The 20858-nt window shown below is 34.8% G+C and overlaps 1 protein-coding gene and 1 pseudogene across 5 annotated transcripts; both read right to left on the bottom strand.

Annotated features, from left to right (window-relative positions):
- Positions 1 to 3184: 3184 nt before the first annotated feature.
- On the bottom strand, positions 3185 to 16162 carry LOC114273856 (uncharacterized). 4 transcript variants are annotated; one of them, XM_028215675.2, is made up of 9 exons: positions 15570 to 16162; positions 14296 to 14388; positions 6611 to 6715; positions 5506 to 5658; positions 5316 to 5414; positions 4725 to 4853; positions 4380 to 4559; positions 3918 to 4034; positions 3185 to 3489 (listed from the first exon to the last, which is right to left on the bottom strand). In XM_028215675.2, the coding sequence occupies exons 1-9, from the start codon at positions 15918 to 15920 to the stop codon at positions 3310 to 3312; spliced, it is 1407 nt and encodes a 468-aa protein (XP_028071476.2). In that variant the 5' UTR covers positions 15921 to 16162; the 3' UTR covers positions 3185 to 3309. The 4 variants fall into 4 exon arrangements, with proteins under 4 accessions (XP_028071476.2, XP_028071478.2, XP_028071477.2 ...); XM_028215677.2 differs by lacking the exon at positions 4725 to 4853; XM_028215676.2 differs by lacking the exon at positions 6611 to 6715 and having other exon boundaries at positions 15570 to 16057.
- A 1526-nt stretch (positions 16163 to 17688) lies between these two features.
- LOC145806424 (GCN5-related N-acetyltransferase 8 pseudogene) lies at positions 17689 to 18577 on the bottom strand (annotated as a pseudogene). Its single transcript, XR_014349539.1, has one exon. The product of XR_014349539.1 is annotated as a GCN5-related N-acetyltransferase 8 pseudogene (transcript).
- Between the last annotated feature and the right edge of the window lie 2281 nt (positions 18578 to 20858).

Raw genomic sequence — 20858 nt, 5'->3', positions numbered from 1 at the left:
TGGTGGCTGGTGGGTGGTAGGTGGGTGGTGGTGAGTGGTGGTGGCAGGTGGTGGTGGTGGGGGTGGGTGGTAGGTGGCTGAAGATGGTGGTGAAAAATGGTGGTGGTAGCTAGTGTTGGGTGGTAAAAAAAAAAAATTGAAAACTCAAAACGTAAATTTATTTTTTGAGTTTACATTTTTTGGCCAAATTTATAAACTAAGACCACTGATTTATAAATCAAAATTTACCAAACAAGTTTTTATTTGAGTTTTTAAAATTTTTGTAAATAAAAATTGAAAATTGAAAACGTAAGGTGCCGTTTGGTAACACTTAAATTATAAATTTGGCAAAAAAATGTAAACTCAAAAAATGAGTTTACGTTTTGAGTTTTCAACTTTTTTTTTTTTACCACCCAACACTAGCCACCACCCGCCATCATTTTTCACCACCGTCTTCCGCCACCACCATCCACCACCCACCACCCACCACCACTTGCTACCACCACTCATCACCCACCTGCCACTACCACCCACCACACACCCACCCACTTGCCGCCGCCGCCACCACCACCCACCACCCACCTGCCATCCACCCACCACCTGCCACTACCATCCACCGCCCGCCACCACCACCCGCCACCTACCCGTCACCATCACTCACCACCCACTTGCCACCACCATCTACCACCCGCCACCACCAGCCACCAGCCACCCACCTGCCACCACCACCACTACCACCACCACCATCATCCACCACCCACCTACCACCACCACCTACTACCCACCACCACCCACCACCTGCCACCGTCACCCACCCACCACCACCACCACCACCCGCCATCCGCCACCCACCTGCCACCACCACCCACCACCACTACCACCCACTCGCTACCACCCGCCACCGTCACCCACTCACCCACCATCATCACCCGCCACCTACCCGCCACCACCCACCCGCCACCGTCACCCACCCACCCGCCACCACCCGCCACCACCCACCACCACCCGCCATCTGCCACCACCACCCACTTGCTACCACCCACCACCCTCCACCGTCACCCATCCACCCGCCACCACCCGCTACCCACCACCCACCGTCACCACTTTCCACCACCGTCTTCCGCCGCTACTTGCCATTACTTGCCATTTCTCACTCTTTTTTTGTATTTTTAAATTTTTTTAAACATTTTGTCAATTACCAAATGCGTTTGTAGTTTATATTTTTCTAAAAATAAACAAAAATCAGTTTATAAAATTTTTATAAATATAAACTAAAAACGTAAACGTTACCAAACAGACCCAAGTGTTAGCAAACGGCACCTAAGTGTTTGGTACCATTTACGTTTTTAGTTTATGTTTACAAAAAATTTATAAAATGGTTTTTGTTTATTTTTAGAAAAACATAAACTAAAAACCCGTTTGGTTTGAACAAAATATTTGAAAAATTTTAAAATATAAACCAAAAAATATGTTTGTTCAAACCTAAAATATTTATATTTATTTTTTATTAATTATGACAATGGGATCATACACATTATAATTGGAAAAAAAATTAATTAAAAAAAATTAATTGAAAAAAATAATTGAAAAAAAAATTATTTGAAAAAAAAAATTTGTTAGTCAAAATTTTAAATTTATATTTAAAAACCAAGGTAAACTCATTTTTTGAGTTTACACTTTTTTCTCAAATTTATAAACTGAGAAAACCATTTATAAACCAAAAAAATTATCAAACAAGTTTTTTTGACATTTTTTAAAATTTTTATAAATATGAACTAAAAACTGAAAATTGAAAATTGAAAACGAAAATGGTTACCAAACAAATCAACTTTTTTTAAACTTTTTTTTAAAACTATTTTTATCTCATTAGTTATAAGCCAAAATTGCACCAAACACTCTAACATAAATTCCATTATATATATATATATATAAGTATGCACTTCTTTTAAGCATTTTTGTGATATATATTATCTATTTTTTGTGATAAATATTGCCTTTTTTTTTTTTTTTTTTTTTGTGGGTAGAGTTGCAACGATTTATGTTAGATCCACCTCTTATTCCCAACATCAATTGATTTTACATAACATAGAGAACTTGATTCTACATGTAGTATCACAACTAGATTGCCATGGGTTCAAATCACAAATCCTATAAAAAGTTAAATTATTTTTAACACCAATTAAATTTAGGTGAGATAGTGGAACTTCATCCCACAAACAATGTGAATGAAATATTCAGAAGTTAAAGCCAAGCAAATGCAAGGTCAGAGCATGGGAAGCAGCTGGGATGCCCCTGTCAACACTCTCCTACTTTAAACAACCTGCGGTTTGTATGGCAATTCAACAACCTCGCAACTTTTTCACATGGTTTCCCCTTCTTTTGTGCATTACACATGCCTTAATGAGTGGAATGTGTAGCTTCCACGTGAATATAGTAGTAGTAGACTCATGGTGATGGAGTAAAATATCAGGGACATCTCAGTTAAATTGCAACTCCATACGTGTGGAAAAAATGGAAATTCAAAGACAAGTTAGAGCTTTACTCAATGCTCCAAATCATGACCCTTCATCCATTGCTCATGCAATAATCCTAGCAACATGTAGGGTTGTAAATAAATTAAATTGTTCATGAACAAGCTCGGTTCAGCTCGTTCAGAACTCGACTCAGCTCGGCTCGGTTCGTTTAGTAAACAAGCTGGGTTCGAGCTAGCTTGTTTAGTAAATGAGCTAAGCTTGAACTCGGCTTGTTTATCTTTATTTAAATAATATATTAAATATATTATTTATATATTAAATAATATAAATAATATTTTTATTTAAATAATATTTAAAAAAAATTATCAAGCCGAGTCAAGCCAAACTTAAGTTTCATTAATATTAACGAGCCGAGCCGAGTTGAACTCAAACCCAGTTCCTTATCAAGCCAAGTTCGAGCTCAATAAACGAGCTCGCTAAGTAAACGAGCCGAGCTCGAGCTCAGCAAAGCTCGGCTCGGCTCGGCTCGGTTCGTTTGTAGCCCTACCAACATGTAAACCAAATACAAAACCAGATGCAGAAAATACATGAATAGACAGAATTGTCTAGAATTGAGTGCTACCAACAAATCTTGTAAAATCAAGCCCATTCATGTGTTTTCCGTGTCTAGTTTTATATTTGATTTTTTGGTTCTTAGACATACTTCTGTTCATGAGATTGTTATACCTATATTGCAATCAACTCAAAATCTACTGATAAATTCTGTTATATTCATGAACAATGTCAAGGGAGACATTTTGCAAATAAAAGTGCTTTTTCTCCCCTCCTCCCCTCTTCGTATATCATCAGATAAAATTTACAGTGACAAATGAAAGGAAGACGTGTCGGGGCTGATATCCTTGGCAACCCGGAGAAGGTGTTCAATGTTGATCTTGGGGTAGTGCTGCAGAAGCTTCAAGTTGGCTATGAAATCACCACTCAACAAACTGCTTTTAATGCATAGCAACATTGCACAACATACCCGTAAAAGCATTTCCTGCACAAAGAGCTCCAAATACATCAGCATCACATAAACCGGTGCAAATTGGCTGAATAAATTTTAAACTGATGAGAAGAAAACTAGACTGAGTAAAAATTGAGCTTCTTTTGTTTGTCAATAGCTTACATATTAGCCACTTCTTGACTATTTTCAGCTACAAAAAATATTTGCCCATTTGACAATGGCTGATTTAGCTGACAAAATGGGAAATAAACAACTTTTCCGCTCAACTTCCCAATAACAAAGGGACAACTTGTTTACCATTTGTCAAATGTATTAGTTTTTTTTTTAGCAAAATTACGTTTAACTAAAAAAAAATGCCAAAAAAAATAAAATAAATAAAGCATAAAAAAATCTACAAAAAACACATTTGCCAAACCCCACCTAAAAGTAGTTGAGCCGAGAGAGAGAGAGAGAGAGAGAACCTGAACACCAAAAGGATTGCTTAAAAGGGTATCCCAAATCCTCATGACAGAATGAAGATCAAATTCCTGCGTAAGCAACAGAGTGATCCACCTAAATCCATAAAATTGTGGGTTGACCTGCTCATTAGGACCGGTAATGTAAGTTTCTCATAATTCAAACTTCAAATCAAATAAGTTGTCGACAACATTACAAACTTTCTTTGGTAGTTGACAGAATGACACTTTTTAGGCCGTATCATGGATTTGAGTAGGATTTGAAAAAAAAAAAAAAAAGGCCAAAGGAAATGGAAAAGAAATTTAAAAAATAGCTTATATTTCTTTTACATATCCCTTGCCATTTTTTTTTCTTTCAAATTTCTATCCAGATCCATGATCCAAATACAACTTTAATAGACAATGAGAAAAATTGAGTGACAAGGATTCTGAAAAATATTCAGACATCCAAATATGCATTTATATTACCTTGGTTGTGTATTCAAGATGCCGCCACAGTTCTTCATCATTGTCTTTCAATAACTCTGACAAGCGAGAAAGGGTAGAATGAATACCAACAGAACTATTGTCCAGTTGTTGACAAAAGTGATCGACTGAGTCACTTAAGAGTCGAACAAAACAAGAAAAACTATCGGCCTCTGCATTTGCCTGCATAATGGAACAAAAATAAACATTAATGTTATTCAGTTCAGATTAGCCCCAAAATGTACTGATTTCAATGTAAAAACAACAAGCATATCTGGATTTTACTCTTTAAGTCAGAACTAAAAATATAAAAAAAAATAGAAACACCAAGGTCGCAGAAATTCTCACAGCATTTTGTTCATCAGTATCAGTACTAAATACATAGAATATTGGTGCTAAAACCTCGTTCATGCCTTGGACGTAACGGATTTCAGGGTTTAGTTTCGCAAACAGAAGAAGAATATTTCTCATTGCTTCCTGTAGATAGAAATAAAGCAGCCAACATATCCAGTCAATGAGAATCTTTATATTAGCTCAAGATATGGGAAAAGACTAGATTCTCTCCAGTCTGGTATCCATGTGGCCGATTTGATGATCAAAACTACTCATTTCTAGGCTTATGTGTGGATTATCTATGAAAAAAATTAGTTTGATCCAATAAATATAGCAGCATAATTGCATCCTATTTGTCTTGTAGTCAGTTATGAAAATCATACTTATCGTCCATTTCTTTGACAACAAATATGATGAAATCATGAGGCTGCGATTATGAATCAGTCTGATTTTTTTCTGTAAATGATCTACATAAACGAACAACATATGGACTGGACGGTCCAGTCCAGTCATGACAAGGTTACCCCTGTAGGGACTTCTGACTTTGGCATAACATACAATCTTAACAGAATTCACTTCCACAACAAACAAAAAAAATTAAAATACCCGGTTTTTCCTACTCAATGATGATTCCCCAGAGAAGAATTTCATATCTGGGTGCGTGCGTTGCAAGTCACGATCAATCTGCTCTGCAATCTCTGTGAACTGGAAACAAAATGCATCTGTTACCATGAGCATCTGTCTAGTACAACACAAGAATTTCAACTGGGCACCTAAAGATGGAGAAGATCTTTACCTGAAAGAATTGGTGCCAAACACTAGCCTTACCAAGGTTCAGAGGATGATCTTCATTAGAAATGTCTTGTCGCTCAAGCGGCCCATCAACATCACCGTCAGCACACTGCTGGTTAGAATTCAACACTTCACCGTTTCTTCGAGAGAATTCTGTCTGTCTAGATTGAAGCCTTAAATTAGTGCATATTTACCAGCAACCAGAGATACTACATATTGAGGTGTATGGGCAAAAAAATTCAGCACCAACAAAATTATAGTCCATTAATGGTGTTTTTGGATCATTGATTTGATTAGGGATTTGGAAATGGCAAGGGAAAATGTAGGGACAATATGAATGAAATATAAGCTAAGGAAATCCAAGCACAACCTAAGAGATTCTCCAATGGTGAGGTGTAAGGGTTGCTATTGTTCAAAAAATAGCATGAAGTTTAATTTTTTCCCTCTTCAATAGCTAGCTAAAAGGAATACTTTATTTTTTAGATTTGCTATACGTTGTGGCACAAGGTTTAGCTATAGATAAATCTGCCAACCCAACAAAATTGCCCAAATAACACTTTTCATCTTCCCCAATTGTATACCAAAAACACGGTTTATCTCCCCTAACCAAAAATTTCAAAATGAACTTAAAAAATCAAACAAATCAACAATAACTCAAACTCCATACTGAACAAACTCAAACTCCAAAATTTTTCATAGCACTTCCATAAAAAATAAAGTACCAGAGTGTAAGAGAGAGATCAAAACGAATATTTTGTAGAGCAAGAATGGGTAGGAGCATAGAGATTGTAGAGAGAGCAATAAAAAGAGGGGAAAAAAAAGAAAAACAAAAAAGAAAGAAACAAAAAAAGAAAGAAAAGCAATGTAGGGTGCATAGCGGGACGAAGACATGGTTGAGTAATGGAAGTTGAAAAAATGGTAGTTTAAATGGGGAGGGAAAGTTGGTTGTACCAAAAATAGAAAAATGACCATTGGAGTAACATCGTTAAAATATAGCATTTTGATACTATTTATTGCTAAAATATTGCTTTAGCTAGACAATTTAGTTAGTAAACCATTGGCAATTCTTACTATGTGAAAATAGTTGATCATGGTCAAAATCATCTTACAGGACTCAAGAGAAGCTCCTCTTTTAACTTCGCATATTTTAATCGATTTTCAGCTAGCTCTTTCTCCCATAAGTCTCGAGAAGCTGGCAAATAACCCAAGAGCAACTGCAAGCGTGCGACAGATAGCATTAGTTGATACATTAACTCCATGAATCAAACAATTAGGGCTAACTATATGTTGTGCAGAGAGCCTCTAGAAAACTATACCACATCAAGGTTGATGATGGTTATGTATATTGAGAACAATAATACAAACAAAAGTATAGAGAATGGTAAGAAAGAGACAATCACACAAGATAACAGAGCATTACGTGGTTCTGCTAAGCCTACATCCCCAGGCAATCCCACAAACAATACTTTTCATTCTCAAACAAGAACAAGTGTTCAAAGAGATACAATGATCTCTCAATCTCTCTGGAGATGCTCCAACTCACCTCTCTCTCCACTCAACTGTGGGTATTCAAAAAATACTCTCAAGTGATTATACAAATGAACTCTCACTTCGACGCCTAATAAGCTCCCCCAAATGGGTTATTTATAGTAGTGGTTTGTCATTGTTGAATATGTTGATATACATTGTTGGGCCCATTACCTATCAGCTTAAGCTTTTGGAAATGTTGGTGACGTAACATGGTATCAAAGCTCATGTTGAGAGAGGTCTTGGGTTCAAGTCTCTCCGTTCATATTTGGTATTTTGTCCCCATTTGATTTCTTCTTGTTTGGTTATTTGTTTCTCTTTGTTGAAAAGTAAACTTGATTTAGATAATTAAATTCCTACACATACATGATACATGCATGAAGTGGTTCATGTTCATGTATGTAGTAAATAATGTGCAATGTATGTAGATGAAGGGTTATGACTCATTAATGTCTTGTTTCATGTAAATGACTTGGTTCATGTTCTTAGGATCCTATAAATACCTATCTACTTTAGGAATTAAGCAGAGAAATGAAATAGGAATTGAGATCGAGTATGGTGTAGTAACCTATAATTTTGTGAAATGAAAATTACAAATTGTTCTCTTCCTATTCACTTCTCTTCTCTCCCTCATCGTGATTAGAGGTGTGTCTAACCCACCACGTATTGGCAACAAAGTGGTATCAAAGCTACCACATGTCTAACCCTCCACGTATTGTCTAACCCACCATGGCTCTCCTTCGTTATGGATTTGTAGGTTTTCCAAGTCTTTACACTCAAACGATATGAGTAGGATGATTTTTACAAAGCTTACATGGGCTTTTGGAAGAAAGGATTACCCAATCAAATTTAAGAACAAAATCTTAAATTTTTGAGTTGGAAGTTTCTCTGAACTACAGTTGGTATTTTGAGCATATCTTCTTCATACAATATACGATTGAGCTGATTCAAGTGTCATTAAAAAGCTAACTTAAAGGGATACAAATTATTGTTTCACAATATTTTCTCAATTCAGCCATGTTGGAGGTCAAAAATGAGAACATATTCAGAGAAAAGAATTGCATTAAGGACAGATTACATGCATCAAACTTGAAAAATCATATCTTATTCATTTCATGTCCAAACGATGCAAATCTTGTGTCTAAATTGAAGCCCTAGAAGTCTAATTTCAGATGAAACTAGCCTCATGTCAAAATTCGTAGCATGGAGAGATATGAATAAAAGATCAGACATAACTCATATGTTCAATAACTAGCCACCAAATTTGACTTCCCAAATCTTCCATTTTCAACCATGAATGGTTGTATTTATGAGAAAATCCCTGAATATTAGGAGAAAAAAGATTTTGTACATGTATGTTCTCTATAAATAGAGAAGTTGTGTTAATCAAAAAAAGAAGAGAAGTGAAGATGAGTAGTAGAAAATAAAATAAGGAGAAAATTTTCTTCCAAGCTTTCTTCTAAGATAGTTATGGAAATTTCCTCAATCATGTGTATATTAACTTCTCATTATTAGGGCTTAGATGAAGCCCTACTCAAGGAATGATTGAAGCTTTGTAATTAATTCTTGGGTTGTGTTATGCTTGGATAATAATTGCATAACATTTAAAGATTTTTCTGTATGTAAAAATTAATCTTACTTCTTGTGTTTGATTTCTGTGATTTCAAATGCATGGTTATGCAATAGTTTTATATGTACATATATTGAGATCCTAAGATAGACCATGCTTAGGAAAGACAAACCGTTCCTACGGCAGTAATTTTAGCATAAAATGGTTCGTACCAACTGAAGATGGTCTATGTTTAGAGTCTCAATATATGAATATTTTAATGATCATATTAGGACTTGTAGTCATAATATATCATAATTATTCACTAATTAATCTTCCAAGAACGGTTACAATTACCTCGTGTTACGTGAGTATTGGTGGATTTGAACATCGTAAGGAATTTTCCTCAACCAAACTCCATCATTATTTTATACTTAATTGTCATTTCCATTAAGTCCATATCATCAACCTTCTTTGATCAAATGAAAATAAATTTCGATTTTAAGCACTTTAGTTAATACAATCACTGTGGTATGACACCCGTACCCATTCTACTATATTCTTTATTTTGCATAGTTATGGGTTACTAGTTTTTGAACGATCAATTTTTGGCAGCGTTGCCAGGATTGAACTCGGGTCACCTGCATGACAAGCAGAAATACTTACCTTGCATAGGGAAGCTGGACCATTCCTACAACAGTAGTTTTAGCGTAAGACGGTTCGTACTAACTGAAGATAGTCCATGCCTAGAGTTTCGGTATATGAATTTTTTTGACGATCATATTAGGAGTTGTTTTTTTCTTTGATCAACCCAACTTCTCTATTTATCAATCCAAATACATGTACAAAGTCTTTCCTACTCAAATATTTAGAGATTTGCTCATAAATACAACCACTCATGGTTGAAAATGAAAGATTTAAGAAGTCAAATTTGGTGGCTAGTTGTTGAACACATGCGTTACATCTAAATATTTTATTGATATCTGCCTCCATGCTATGAATTTTGACATGAGATTAATTCCATCTGAAACTAGACTTGTAAAGCTTCAATTTAGACACAAGATTTGCATCGTTTGGACTTGAAATGAATAAAATATGAACCTTATGATTATCATTGAACCTCATCTCAATCCGATATCATATGAAGAAGATGCTCAAAATACCAACTGCTGCGGCATATTTTGGAGGGCATTTTGGCATTTGTCATTGAACCTTATGATGTTAGTGGTGATGGAGCTGTTTCGTTAAAGTGTGATAGAAAATATCAAGGGGATGGAATTTTAGAAGTTGTTATTCACAAATTAGTTTGGAGAATACAACTTTTGACACGAATTGGGTAAATATGGAAGAATTTTTTGATCCCCAAGAGCAAGCGAATGCAGAATTCAAGAAGCATTACAAATTCAAGAATGAAGGCTTGTGGAATGCTCACGTGAAGAAAAAATTAGAAGCTCCTCATTTGAAGGCATTGCACAAGCATGTAAGGAAGAAATGCAAGAGTGTTTTTAAAAAATTCAAATTCAAAGTTTATACATCCATGGAGATGGCTGTGAATTGCTATTGAAGGTGATGGATTTGAAAATAGTACCAGAAATGTTGCTTTGAAACTGATCAACCACGAAGCTTTTTTGTAGCACAAGGACTTCAATGCAAAATCAAGTTTAAGGGGGAATGTCGAGAAGTAAACTTGATTTAGATAATTAAATGTCTAGACATACATGATACATGCATGAAGTGGTTCATGTTCATGTATGTAGTTAAATAATGGTCATGTACGTAGATGAAGGGTTATGACTCATTAATGTCTTGGTTCATGTTCTTTGGATCCTATGAATACCCATGTACCTTAGGGATTAAGTAGATAAGTGAAAAAGAGTGAAATAGGAATTGAGATGGAGTATGATGTAGTAACCTATGATTTAGTGAAATGAAAATTACAAAGTGATCTCTTCCTATTCACTTCTCTCCCACATTGTGATTTGAGATGTGTCTAACCCACCACGAATTTCCAACATTCTTTCTGTTTGGTTCTCTCTTTGTCTCTCTATGTGCAAGAAATGGTTTGCGCGTGAGGAAGGGTGTTGAATAGCATCATATACATTGTTTGGCCCATAGCCTATTAGCTTAAGTTTTTGGGAAGTTGGTGACTTAACAGTCACTGGGAAGCCAACTGAACTGATCCTCGTTTGAAACTAACTTGCTGAAGTCTTTTTCACTGTAGCATCATATAACAACTTGTAGCTTTTCAAGATTCGGATATATATATATATATATTTTTGGGTAATGCTAGGGATACCAAATTTTCTACCAAATAAATGACCAAATGTCTCATATGGAGTGGAGTCCACATTTCTCACATTGGTGTGGGGTCCACAAATGTGCATCCATGTGAGACATTTGGTCATTTATTTGGTAAAAAAATTGGGACCTATAGCATTTTCCTATTTTTTTTTCAATTCTACATGTGGGTTGACAGGTGAATAAGATTTGTAGCTATTGTTTTCTTCTACAGTAACTGTTACTGATGCAGGCTATGTGAGTTTGTGTTACAGGACTCTTCAAAATAAATCAAATACCCATGTCGAACACCCGACACTGGGACAAGGGAATGGGATATGAATCGGATACTTTTCATCGAACACCTCTTATATAATTGTTTTCAACACCATTATTATATGTACCTATTGTCACACAAATACTATAAATGTCTTTTTGACACTGTAAATTACATATAGCACCATTTTATCTCACATACATGATTAAAAAAACAAAAATATGACACTTTTTTGCTGAGCTAAGAAGTATGGACACAGACACGTGACACGACACGGATACGACACAGACACGCTGACACGTTAATTTTCAAAAAATGAAAGACACGACACGTAGGGGACACGCGTGAAATATGTAATTTTATATATTTATTATATGTTATATATATTAATATATCATTCAAAGATAATAAAAAATGCAATATGATACTAATTCTTATAAATTTATATGATTTTTGTTTTATTATTGTATCTTAAGTTATTTTGTTTAAACTTATAATTAGTTTCACATGTATCCAATCGATAGACACGTGTGTTTATGTGATTGACATGTGTGTCTTCTAAATATCCAAAGAGTGTTCGGCTGTTTAAAAAAATTTAAAAATTAGGACACGTTTTGAAGAGTGTCGGACACGTGTCCAAAGAGTGTCGGTGTCCGACACGGACACGACACGGATACGTCACCTTCTTAGAAGAGTCCGTGCTTCTTAGTTGCTGAGTCTGAGTACCCTTAAATTTATAATTTGATGAGTCCGACCTCTAGATACATACCCACACCCATACCCGAATCCATGTAACATATGCCTCATAAATGAGGTGGACCTAATGATTGAGCCAAAAAACTAACCTATATGCAAGTGTAAAGAAGCTTGGAATCCTGGATTACCGGTACATGTACGAAGGTCCACAAGGCTAATCCTGAACGCTCCTCGAAACCAAAAATACGAAATAAGTTCGAAGTTGCGCTTCGATTACCTTGGTGCTTTGATATGGCTTCCAAGTGGGTTCCCTAATGTGCACATAACATAACATGAAAGAATAACTGAGGCTTGCCTGAATGACAAAACTGTTTGGAATTTCAAAGTGCTTCAGCTTTGACTTCTTCACAATTACAAGATTGTCGCTCCTTGGCCTCTGGGAATTTGCATATCAGGGAAACCGAATCCCTGAACACTTTGCTACTAAAAACAGCTTATTGCATTTTTAAGGATTTAATTTCTAACGTTAAATCCCCCTAACATATTGGTTAAAACAGAATTTGGACAATATAAGTTGGATTTACCACGTACTATGTGTGACAGGTCAGTAGCATACTGCTCTAGAACTATTCATAGAGACATGTCATGTTCCAAATAGAGCTAAAAACTCCTTGGCTCAGTTGTGCCATGAGCCGGAGGACTCAATCTTTTCTGAGCTTACACATAAACAACAAATATTGTAAAGGAGCTCACATGGTTACTGTAAATTGATATCGGAGTATTTGAAAGACATGTTTTGATGAATATGCAAATCATATAATCACAGTAATTAGGGCATTCAGCTCAAACAAAATCAACTGCGAAATGAAAGTCATTGTCACACTTGGTATTTCTAGAAAGATGAAGCAAAATGAAGAAATGAAGTGTATATAATATGCGAATCGACTACAAACAATATTGATTCAACTTCAAATGAAATTCTAAATGTCTTCCAAGAAAGAACGTTAGCACAACCTCATAATCACACAACTTTATTGAGAATCAAAAGAGACAATAAAATGAAGCATTTTATATTATTACAACAGGTGAGTATCATTGTAATTTACAGTGAGACTCTTTCGTAAAAAATATTTTGTACGATTATTGTGTTGTTACATATTGTCAATTGTAAGTCTAATTTATATTATCTTCAATAATCACAAAAAGAAATGGTGAAGAAAAGTGAAGGGAATAATTACATTGTAATGTTAGTACCATTTTCTGATCATTCCAATGAAAAATCCAAGCGCAAGGGGAAAAAAATTCCTCAGCACAAATATTTCATGATATACTTGCTATTCTAAGTAATGAAGCAAGTTGCATTAGCCTATGGATGATTTGAACCGTTATTTCTCTACTTCTTTATCAATGCTCTTTCCAGGAAACTAAAAAAGAATCTCAAACAAAACTATTTGGGAAAATTGGCCTCATTTCATAAGCTAATCTAGTTGCAGAATATTTTTATCTCAACAGTTAAATCTTAGACAATGCAAGCAACATTCATACTTCAAATTATTTCCGTCTTCAGTTAATTCAATTCAGCCAATTACTAAGGCTCATGAAACCCTGCTGCTACTTTATGCGGAAGGCTGAAACATAGAAATTATTTATTTAATAAATTATTTTTTGAAGGAAATTCCAAGTATCTTCTGAGGTAGTAAATTTGTAACAACCTTCCCCAAAGTTTCCAAAATGACTTAAACCTCTCTTGAGGTTTTAGTTTCAATCACACTAACATCCCCTAAGGTTTAATGAAATTGTTAAAATGACAGAAACTTCTCTTTAAGGTTTAGTTTCCAATTACACTAATTTCCCTTGAAGTTTAATGAAATGGTAGAAAAACCTCCCTTGAGATTTTTGAAATGACAGAAACCTCCCTGAAGTTTAGGTTTCTATTATAAATTCACTCCTGTTACTTTATCGTAAGGAAAAAAAAATGTTAACATCATCAATAAAAACCTTAAGAGAAGTTTCTGACTGAATGCTATACACCCCTTAAAAATGAACTTCTCAACAAATTTTCCTTCATTGTTTTCCCTGCCTGTTTTCCACATCATTTTGATGCATCTTGTTGAGCTATTACAATGCACAAAATAAGTTGTAATTGATGCCGTACCCATCTACTCTTGGACTACAATAAAGGCTGAGGTGGCCTGGTTAGTTATTCAAATATTGATAGTGTGGCCTTATCAATATCAAGAAACTAAACTTTCCAACCAACTTGAATGTAAAACCAATTACGATCAGGTTTCATTCTACATTCAGATCATGTCTATAAATGAGAACCACTGTGTATATAGAACTATATGCCTTGCACATTCAAAAATAAATAAATAAATAAATAAAAACCCATTTTCAATCAAAGTGGTAAAAACCATATTGAAAATATTAATTACAAAACAAAGTTAATTCCAGAAGAGAACCCTAACCTTCCAAGCTGTTGCCCGCAAACCTCCTCCATCGGGAAGCCCCGAACTAGCAACTCTTTGCAACTTTTCCAAATTTATCTCCTTTTGGGAAAGCTAATCAATGCACCATTTCCACAAAACAAATTCAAAATCTGACAATCACAACTAAAAGACTACAAAAACAAAACTGAAACCCCAATACACTACTACGAGGTCACCATTAGGTAGCCAAGAAAGTAGAGAAAAATAAAATAAACAAAAATCTTTATTCCTAATGTACCAAAATATCTATTCTATTATATAAAATGAACACTCTATTTGGTGTGAACACTGTCATTTTTTTTTTTCCTTTCTAGAATGCCCTTGACAACAAATAACTGTTACATCCAATAACTTTCTAAATGTTTTACTCATTCAGCAGACCGCCCCTCAATTGCAAGTCATTTAAAAGTTTAAATGCAAAACTGCAAAGGCATTGTGTTTGCATCCACCAGATGTGTATATATATATTTAGCCCTAGATTTCTCATCACTATGGAACCCAGTCAACTGAGCCTGAAGATGAAGGTGGGCTTGGCAATTTTGGGGCTTACTTTCCCTGATTTTCTCAGTAGATGGGTAAAACTAAACTGAATATTTTTAATATTGAATCCTAAACCAACGATTTTGAAACTCAATCTTGAAATTTCATGACACATGGAAACAAATTCAAAAACAAAAGCAAAATCTCAATGCACTAACACACCATTTGGTAGCCAAAATACTGGAGAGAAATAAAAATCTTTTAACCCTAGATTTTTCATCCCTATGAAATCCAGTCAACTGAGCCAAACTACAAATATGGGTTTTTTACATTTAGGGTATTTCGACGTAAAATATTTTATAATTAAAAAAAAAATTTATTTTAATTTTTGAACATTTGATTGATGTTTAAATCAAAAATATTTTATTACATAAAATAGAAATTTTGATTTAATAAAATATTATTTATAACATTTTAGTGAATTAATATACTTATTTAAACATACTAAATATATTTAAAAAAATTAAAATGAGTGATTTTTTTAAAAAAATAGTGTAAAAATATTTTTTTTAAAATATATTTTATTAACAAAAAATGACGTCAAAGCGCATTAATGCTTTCTCTACCTCAATTTTCTCAGTAAACCAAACAAAGGGTGAAACTACTGAAATTGAATCATAAAGCATCAAAAATCATAGAAATGCACTGTCTTAATTTGAAAGTCAATCTTGAAGTTTCAAAACACATTGAAACAAACTCAAACTAATACTAACCTCGTACTCAAGATCTGACCTTTTCTCGTCGGCAACGATGATTTCCTTAACAGAAACAGAAGCTGCCACATCTTTCTCAGGCTTTGGTCTGACCTTGCTTAGGTCCGATTCACCATCAGAGTACTTGCCATTATCTATCTCGTAGTCATCAATTTTATCGATTTCTCGGTCCGATGCCAAAACATTGGGCTGAAAAGTCTCGAGCTCTTCGCCGGGCTCGAAGTTTGGATCAGAAACCTCGATTTCGATTTCTTGTTCCCTGTCTTCGAATCCGGCGACTAGGCTCCCGAGGTGGTCGGGAAATACTCGCCGGGCTTTCTCCGGGAGCTTGATCTTGCCTTTGAGCAACATCGGCAGAGTCAGGAGAGTGAGATCGGCGGGAGAGAGATGATGGGTCCATACGATTCCATGGAAATGGTTGACAGGTGAAGGGTTGTTGAGGTTTGAGCTTCATGACTCTCTCTTTCTCTCTCTCTCTCTCTCTGCCTGTCCCGCGCTTTCTTGTGAAAAGAATGGTAGTTAACGGTTGAATGGTTGGTGGTGGGCCCACGTGGGGACAACTGTAAAGCCGGCCTTTTGTTTCCTCCAATTGTAGAGTGCCAAATCAGCTCCATCAAAAGTATATCAAGACTTTCCGAACAAAAGAAATCGATTATTTATAAAACTCAGAATTCATTTTGCTACAATCCTCAAACTCTAGAGTTTTTCTTCTAAATTCTCCAAAAATTTAAAGACTTTACGCTGTTCTACGTAATAAGTTAGAATAATAAAAATAATTTGAAATAATTGAAAAGTTGGGCATTTTAATTGACTTTTTAATTTTTTAGTTATTTTAACTTAACTAAAAAAGTTATGTTTGAAAAGATAGTTAATTTTTTTTTTATAATTGATTTAATGATTATAAGAAGAAAACAAAAATGAAATAATTAGAAAAATTATTTGTTGGTCTTAAGGCACGTGGCCATGGTCAATCACAAACTTTTATGCCCCTCCATGCTCTCTTTTATTCTCTAGTCACCTGATACAAAATCGTAGATTTTACTTTTTTCACCAATCAAAACACACGTGAGACATCACGGGACTATATTTAGGACCAACAAATAACTTTCCAAATAATTATGAGTTGAATATAATATTTTATCTTATTAATTATTTTAATCTATTTTATTTTCATTGATTTTTGACAAACCGGGCCTAAATTATACTTTAAACCTTAAAATTTAACTCAAGTTTTATTTTAATTTTTATTATTTTAAATTAAATAATTTAATCGACCAACCTGCAACTGGTGACAATTTTTTCGTGACGACTACTCATTACCAATGGACCCATTCTCGGCGACTATTTCTAGGAACTATTTGACGAAGTGAAAATTCACTATGGCTCGGCTCCGTTTGCTTTAAAAAAAAAATATACGTGATAAAAAATAAAAATGATAGAAAGTAAAAGTAAAAAAAAAAAATAAATAAAAATTTATTTTTTTGCATGCATTTATAGATAAAAAATTTGCAAAAAAATTATGAGAAAAAATATAATCACAGTGTAACAAGGAGTTGTAGAGCAAAACATAGGTAAAAAAGAAACATTTGTGAGAAAAAATAAATTTCCCTCCATATTTTGCAGGAAATTGTTAACTTAACTAACAAGCAAATTTAAATTATACAATAAATTTTAGTTTCCATTAGTTTATATGACTCTCTATCTAAACACATATATTTTTCTTTTCCTTTTTCTTTCACTTTTCTATATCTATCTAATCAAATTGAGCCTTAGGCCTCGTTTGGGAATAGGCTAATTTAGTAACTTTTTGGCTATTTGGCTAAAATATGAGTTAAAAAAATTAGTATGTTTGGGATGACTTTTTGGCTTTTTACGAAAAGCTGTGCAAAAAGTAGAGAGAAAAGAGAATATTTGACTTTTTGGTATGAGTTGTTGGTTTTTTGGCTAATTTAGTAACTTTTTGACTTTTTGACTAAAAATAAGGGTTTCCAAACGAGGCCTTAAGTAATGTCAATGAAATTTCCATTCACTTTTTTGACAAATTTAAAATTTTAAAATTCAATAATTTTTATCGAAAATGTTTGAGGGCTCGAAATCTTGTTGGCTCGAAACCCAAAACGACGTCGTTTTGGGTTTCATTTTATTTTTTATTTTTTATTTTCTTCCTTTTCTTGACCCACGCCTCTCACCTCTCTCGCCTCATCTTCCCGAACCCTTTGCTCCTATAACACTCCCTCACGAACAGGTCTTCGATATAGGACCCTAGTTTGGCAAGGAATGTTGAGTAGTTTGGGAAGAAGAGCACAAACCCAACAACGATGGAGTCAGTTTTGAAAGATTTGAAGAGATGGGATTCTGGGTCGGTGATGGGGAGGTCGAAATTGAGAGATTTGGAGATAGGGCGGAAGAGCGAGGGGGTGGGGTGGGGGGAGAGGAAGGGGGTGAAGGTAGGAGAGAGTTCGAGGAGGAAGACGGTGAAGGAGTGGAAAGGAGGGGAGGGGTTGGCATTGTTGCGGAAGAGGAAGGAGGACAGGGAGGACTCGGTGGCAGAGCAGTGGTAGCCGAGTCGCTCGAAGGCGAGGAGGTTATGAGCTTGTGGATGTGGGGGATGTCTGATTTGGTTGCGAGGCGGATTCTGGTGAAGAGTGGGTGGCCGATTGGGTGGTTTTCTGGTAATGTGGTGGTGGGTGTTGGGGCTGGGGTCAGTGGCGGTGCTGTGGCGCCTGCCATTCTGGTGGTGGAGAGAGAGAGAGGTTTGTAGAATGTGGCTTCTTGTAGCAGCATCTAGGACAAAGGACTGAATTAATCTCAGTGAGCTCCACGTGCATCAAAATTTCAGAGGGAAACCATTTCGAGCCATTCGAGCCGTTGGGATTTCGGGCCTTGTAGCAGCTTTGTAATTTTTATGGTGTATTTATTCATAAATCCTTCTTCGCCTTATATTCCACTTTGTCTAAATTATTTTCTTATATTTCAATAAGTCCTATGAATGACATAGTTACCAAAATACCTATTAGACTTATTTATTTTGATGATTTATTTAATTATATTTTAATTTATTTGAAAGAGAAAAATCGAATCAAAATTTATTTTATCCCATTATTTCTCACCTAAACCTTTATCCTAAATGTTGTTAGAATGTATTTAATATTTGATTAAATCAGAAGTTCAAACAGCCCAAAAACAGAGGTTCAAACAGCTCGGCACAGCAGCAGTTCAAAAGGTTCAAAAGATTCAAGTGAAAGATATTCAAATTAGTAATGATGGAGTGGAAGACATTCAAATTAGTAATGATTGAATGGAAGATATTCAAATGAATACAACGGCTATAAACGGCTATAAATTCAAATGAATACAACGACTATAAACGACTATAAGTTTTATTATATATACCAAAACCTCTGATGTGAACAAGTTACAGAAACTACAAACAAGTTACAAAAACCAGAAAATATTCTTTGATCTAAAATCACTCTCATCTATTCTCTGAAAAATTTTCTGAGAAGTGTTCTTCAATTTTTGTTTACATCTTCTCTCAGAAATTATACATTAAGTCGTATAGCTTTAAACCCATCTTTCCTGTGTCATGCTTACAGAAAAATCAGAGTCTCATTTTTATATCTATTTTTGAGAGATAATTCTTGTAACTTTTTGTGAAAGCAAAAACACATTCTTTTCAATCCTGTAAGAGTGTAGTACTCTCAGTTTTTTTTTTTTTTTGGACTTAGAAAGTGTGTGTAAAATCCGTGGAGGATTGCTCCATATGTGAAAAGGTTACTGGCACCCTATGAAACTAGAGAATAGTGAAAAATCTCAAGTGAAGCTTGAGGAGTGGACGTAGGCCGAGTTGAAATCGAACCACTATAAATTTGTTTGCCTCTCTCTCCCTTATCTCTTTATTTTATTTAAATTGTCATAGCTATATTTCATATTTTTATTGTGCTAAAATCATTAATTGACATAGTTGTTAGAACACTTGTTTTTATTATTTTTATTTCATTAACTATACTTATCTATTATGCTAGTCATAATTTTTATTAGGGTATTATTATTTTTAATTGTAAAAACCTAATTCACCCCCCCCTCCTAGGTTGTCTTTTGGGTAACAATTCGCTTCAGAGCCTAGACTCTTGTTTTAGAATTAACCATCTAGGAGTTTCAATCCATGGCAACCTCAACTGAAGGACAAGCCACAAATAGGCCACCATTGCTTGACGGAAACAACTATAGTCATTGGAAAGATAAGATGACATTATACCTACAAGCAACTGATTATGCAATGTAGATTATTGTCACTGAAGGTCCAAAAATTCCTACCAAATTAGTAGACAATATTAGTGTACCTAAAACTGAATATGAATGTGATGAAAGGGATCATAAATTATTGCAAGCCAATGCTAAAGCTAAACTCACCCTTGTTTGTGGATTAGACTCTAAGAAGTATAATAGAATTTCAAGTTGTGATTCGGCAAAAGAAATTTGGGACAAACTTGAGGTAACGTATAAAGGTACAAACCAAGTGAAGGAATCCCGTATTGATATACTTGTTCATAGTTATGAATTGTTTAAAATGAACTCTGATGAATCTATTTCAAGTATGTTTACTAGATTTACTAAAATTGTAAACTTTTTGAAATCTCTCAGTAAAACTTATACTAACAGTGAGTTGGTAAGAAAAATTCTTAGGTGTTTACCAAAGAATTGGGAAGCAAAGGTCACGGCCATTATAGAAGCCAAAAATCTCTCCACACTTGGATTGGATGAGTTTATGGGTTCCCTTGTGACTCATGAGATCACCATGAAAGAACATGAGGATGATTGAAACAAAAAGAAAAGTGGAATTGCATTCAAAGCCTCATTAAATGAAGAAAAACATGAAAACTTCAGTGAGGATGAAAGCTATGCCATGTTTAGTAGAAATCTCAAAAAGCACTTCAAGAAAAATAATTATGGAGGAAGAAGACCTTTCAAGAAAGAGTACAACAAAGATAACAAAAAAGAGCCTATTATTTGCTATGAGTGTATAAATCCTGGACATATGAAGATGGATTGTCCAAAATTGAAGAATCATGGAAAAGACTACAAAAGAAACAAAAAGGCCATGGTAGCAGCTTGGGGAGAAAGTGAAGATGAAAGCTCAAGTGATGAAATTGAAAATAAAGTAGCCAATTTATGTCTCATGGCTCTTGAAGATGAGGACTCTACTCAAGATGAGGTAACTACTCTTTATGAAGAACTTGAAAGTGCATTCCATGAACTACAAGATGAATTTAGAAAAGTTTGTGCCAA

The sequence above is a fragment of the Camellia sinensis genome, chromosome 13 (assembly GCF_055761805.1).
Source record: "Camellia sinensis isolate YWXY chromosome 13, ASM5576180v1, whole genome shotgun sequence".
Taxonomy (NCBI): domain Eukaryota; kingdom Viridiplantae; phylum Streptophyta; class Magnoliopsida; order Ericales; family Theaceae; genus Camellia; species Camellia sinensis.
The sequence above is the reverse complement of the archived record's forward strand: the minus strand, read 5'-3'. Positions and strand labels throughout refer to the sequence as shown.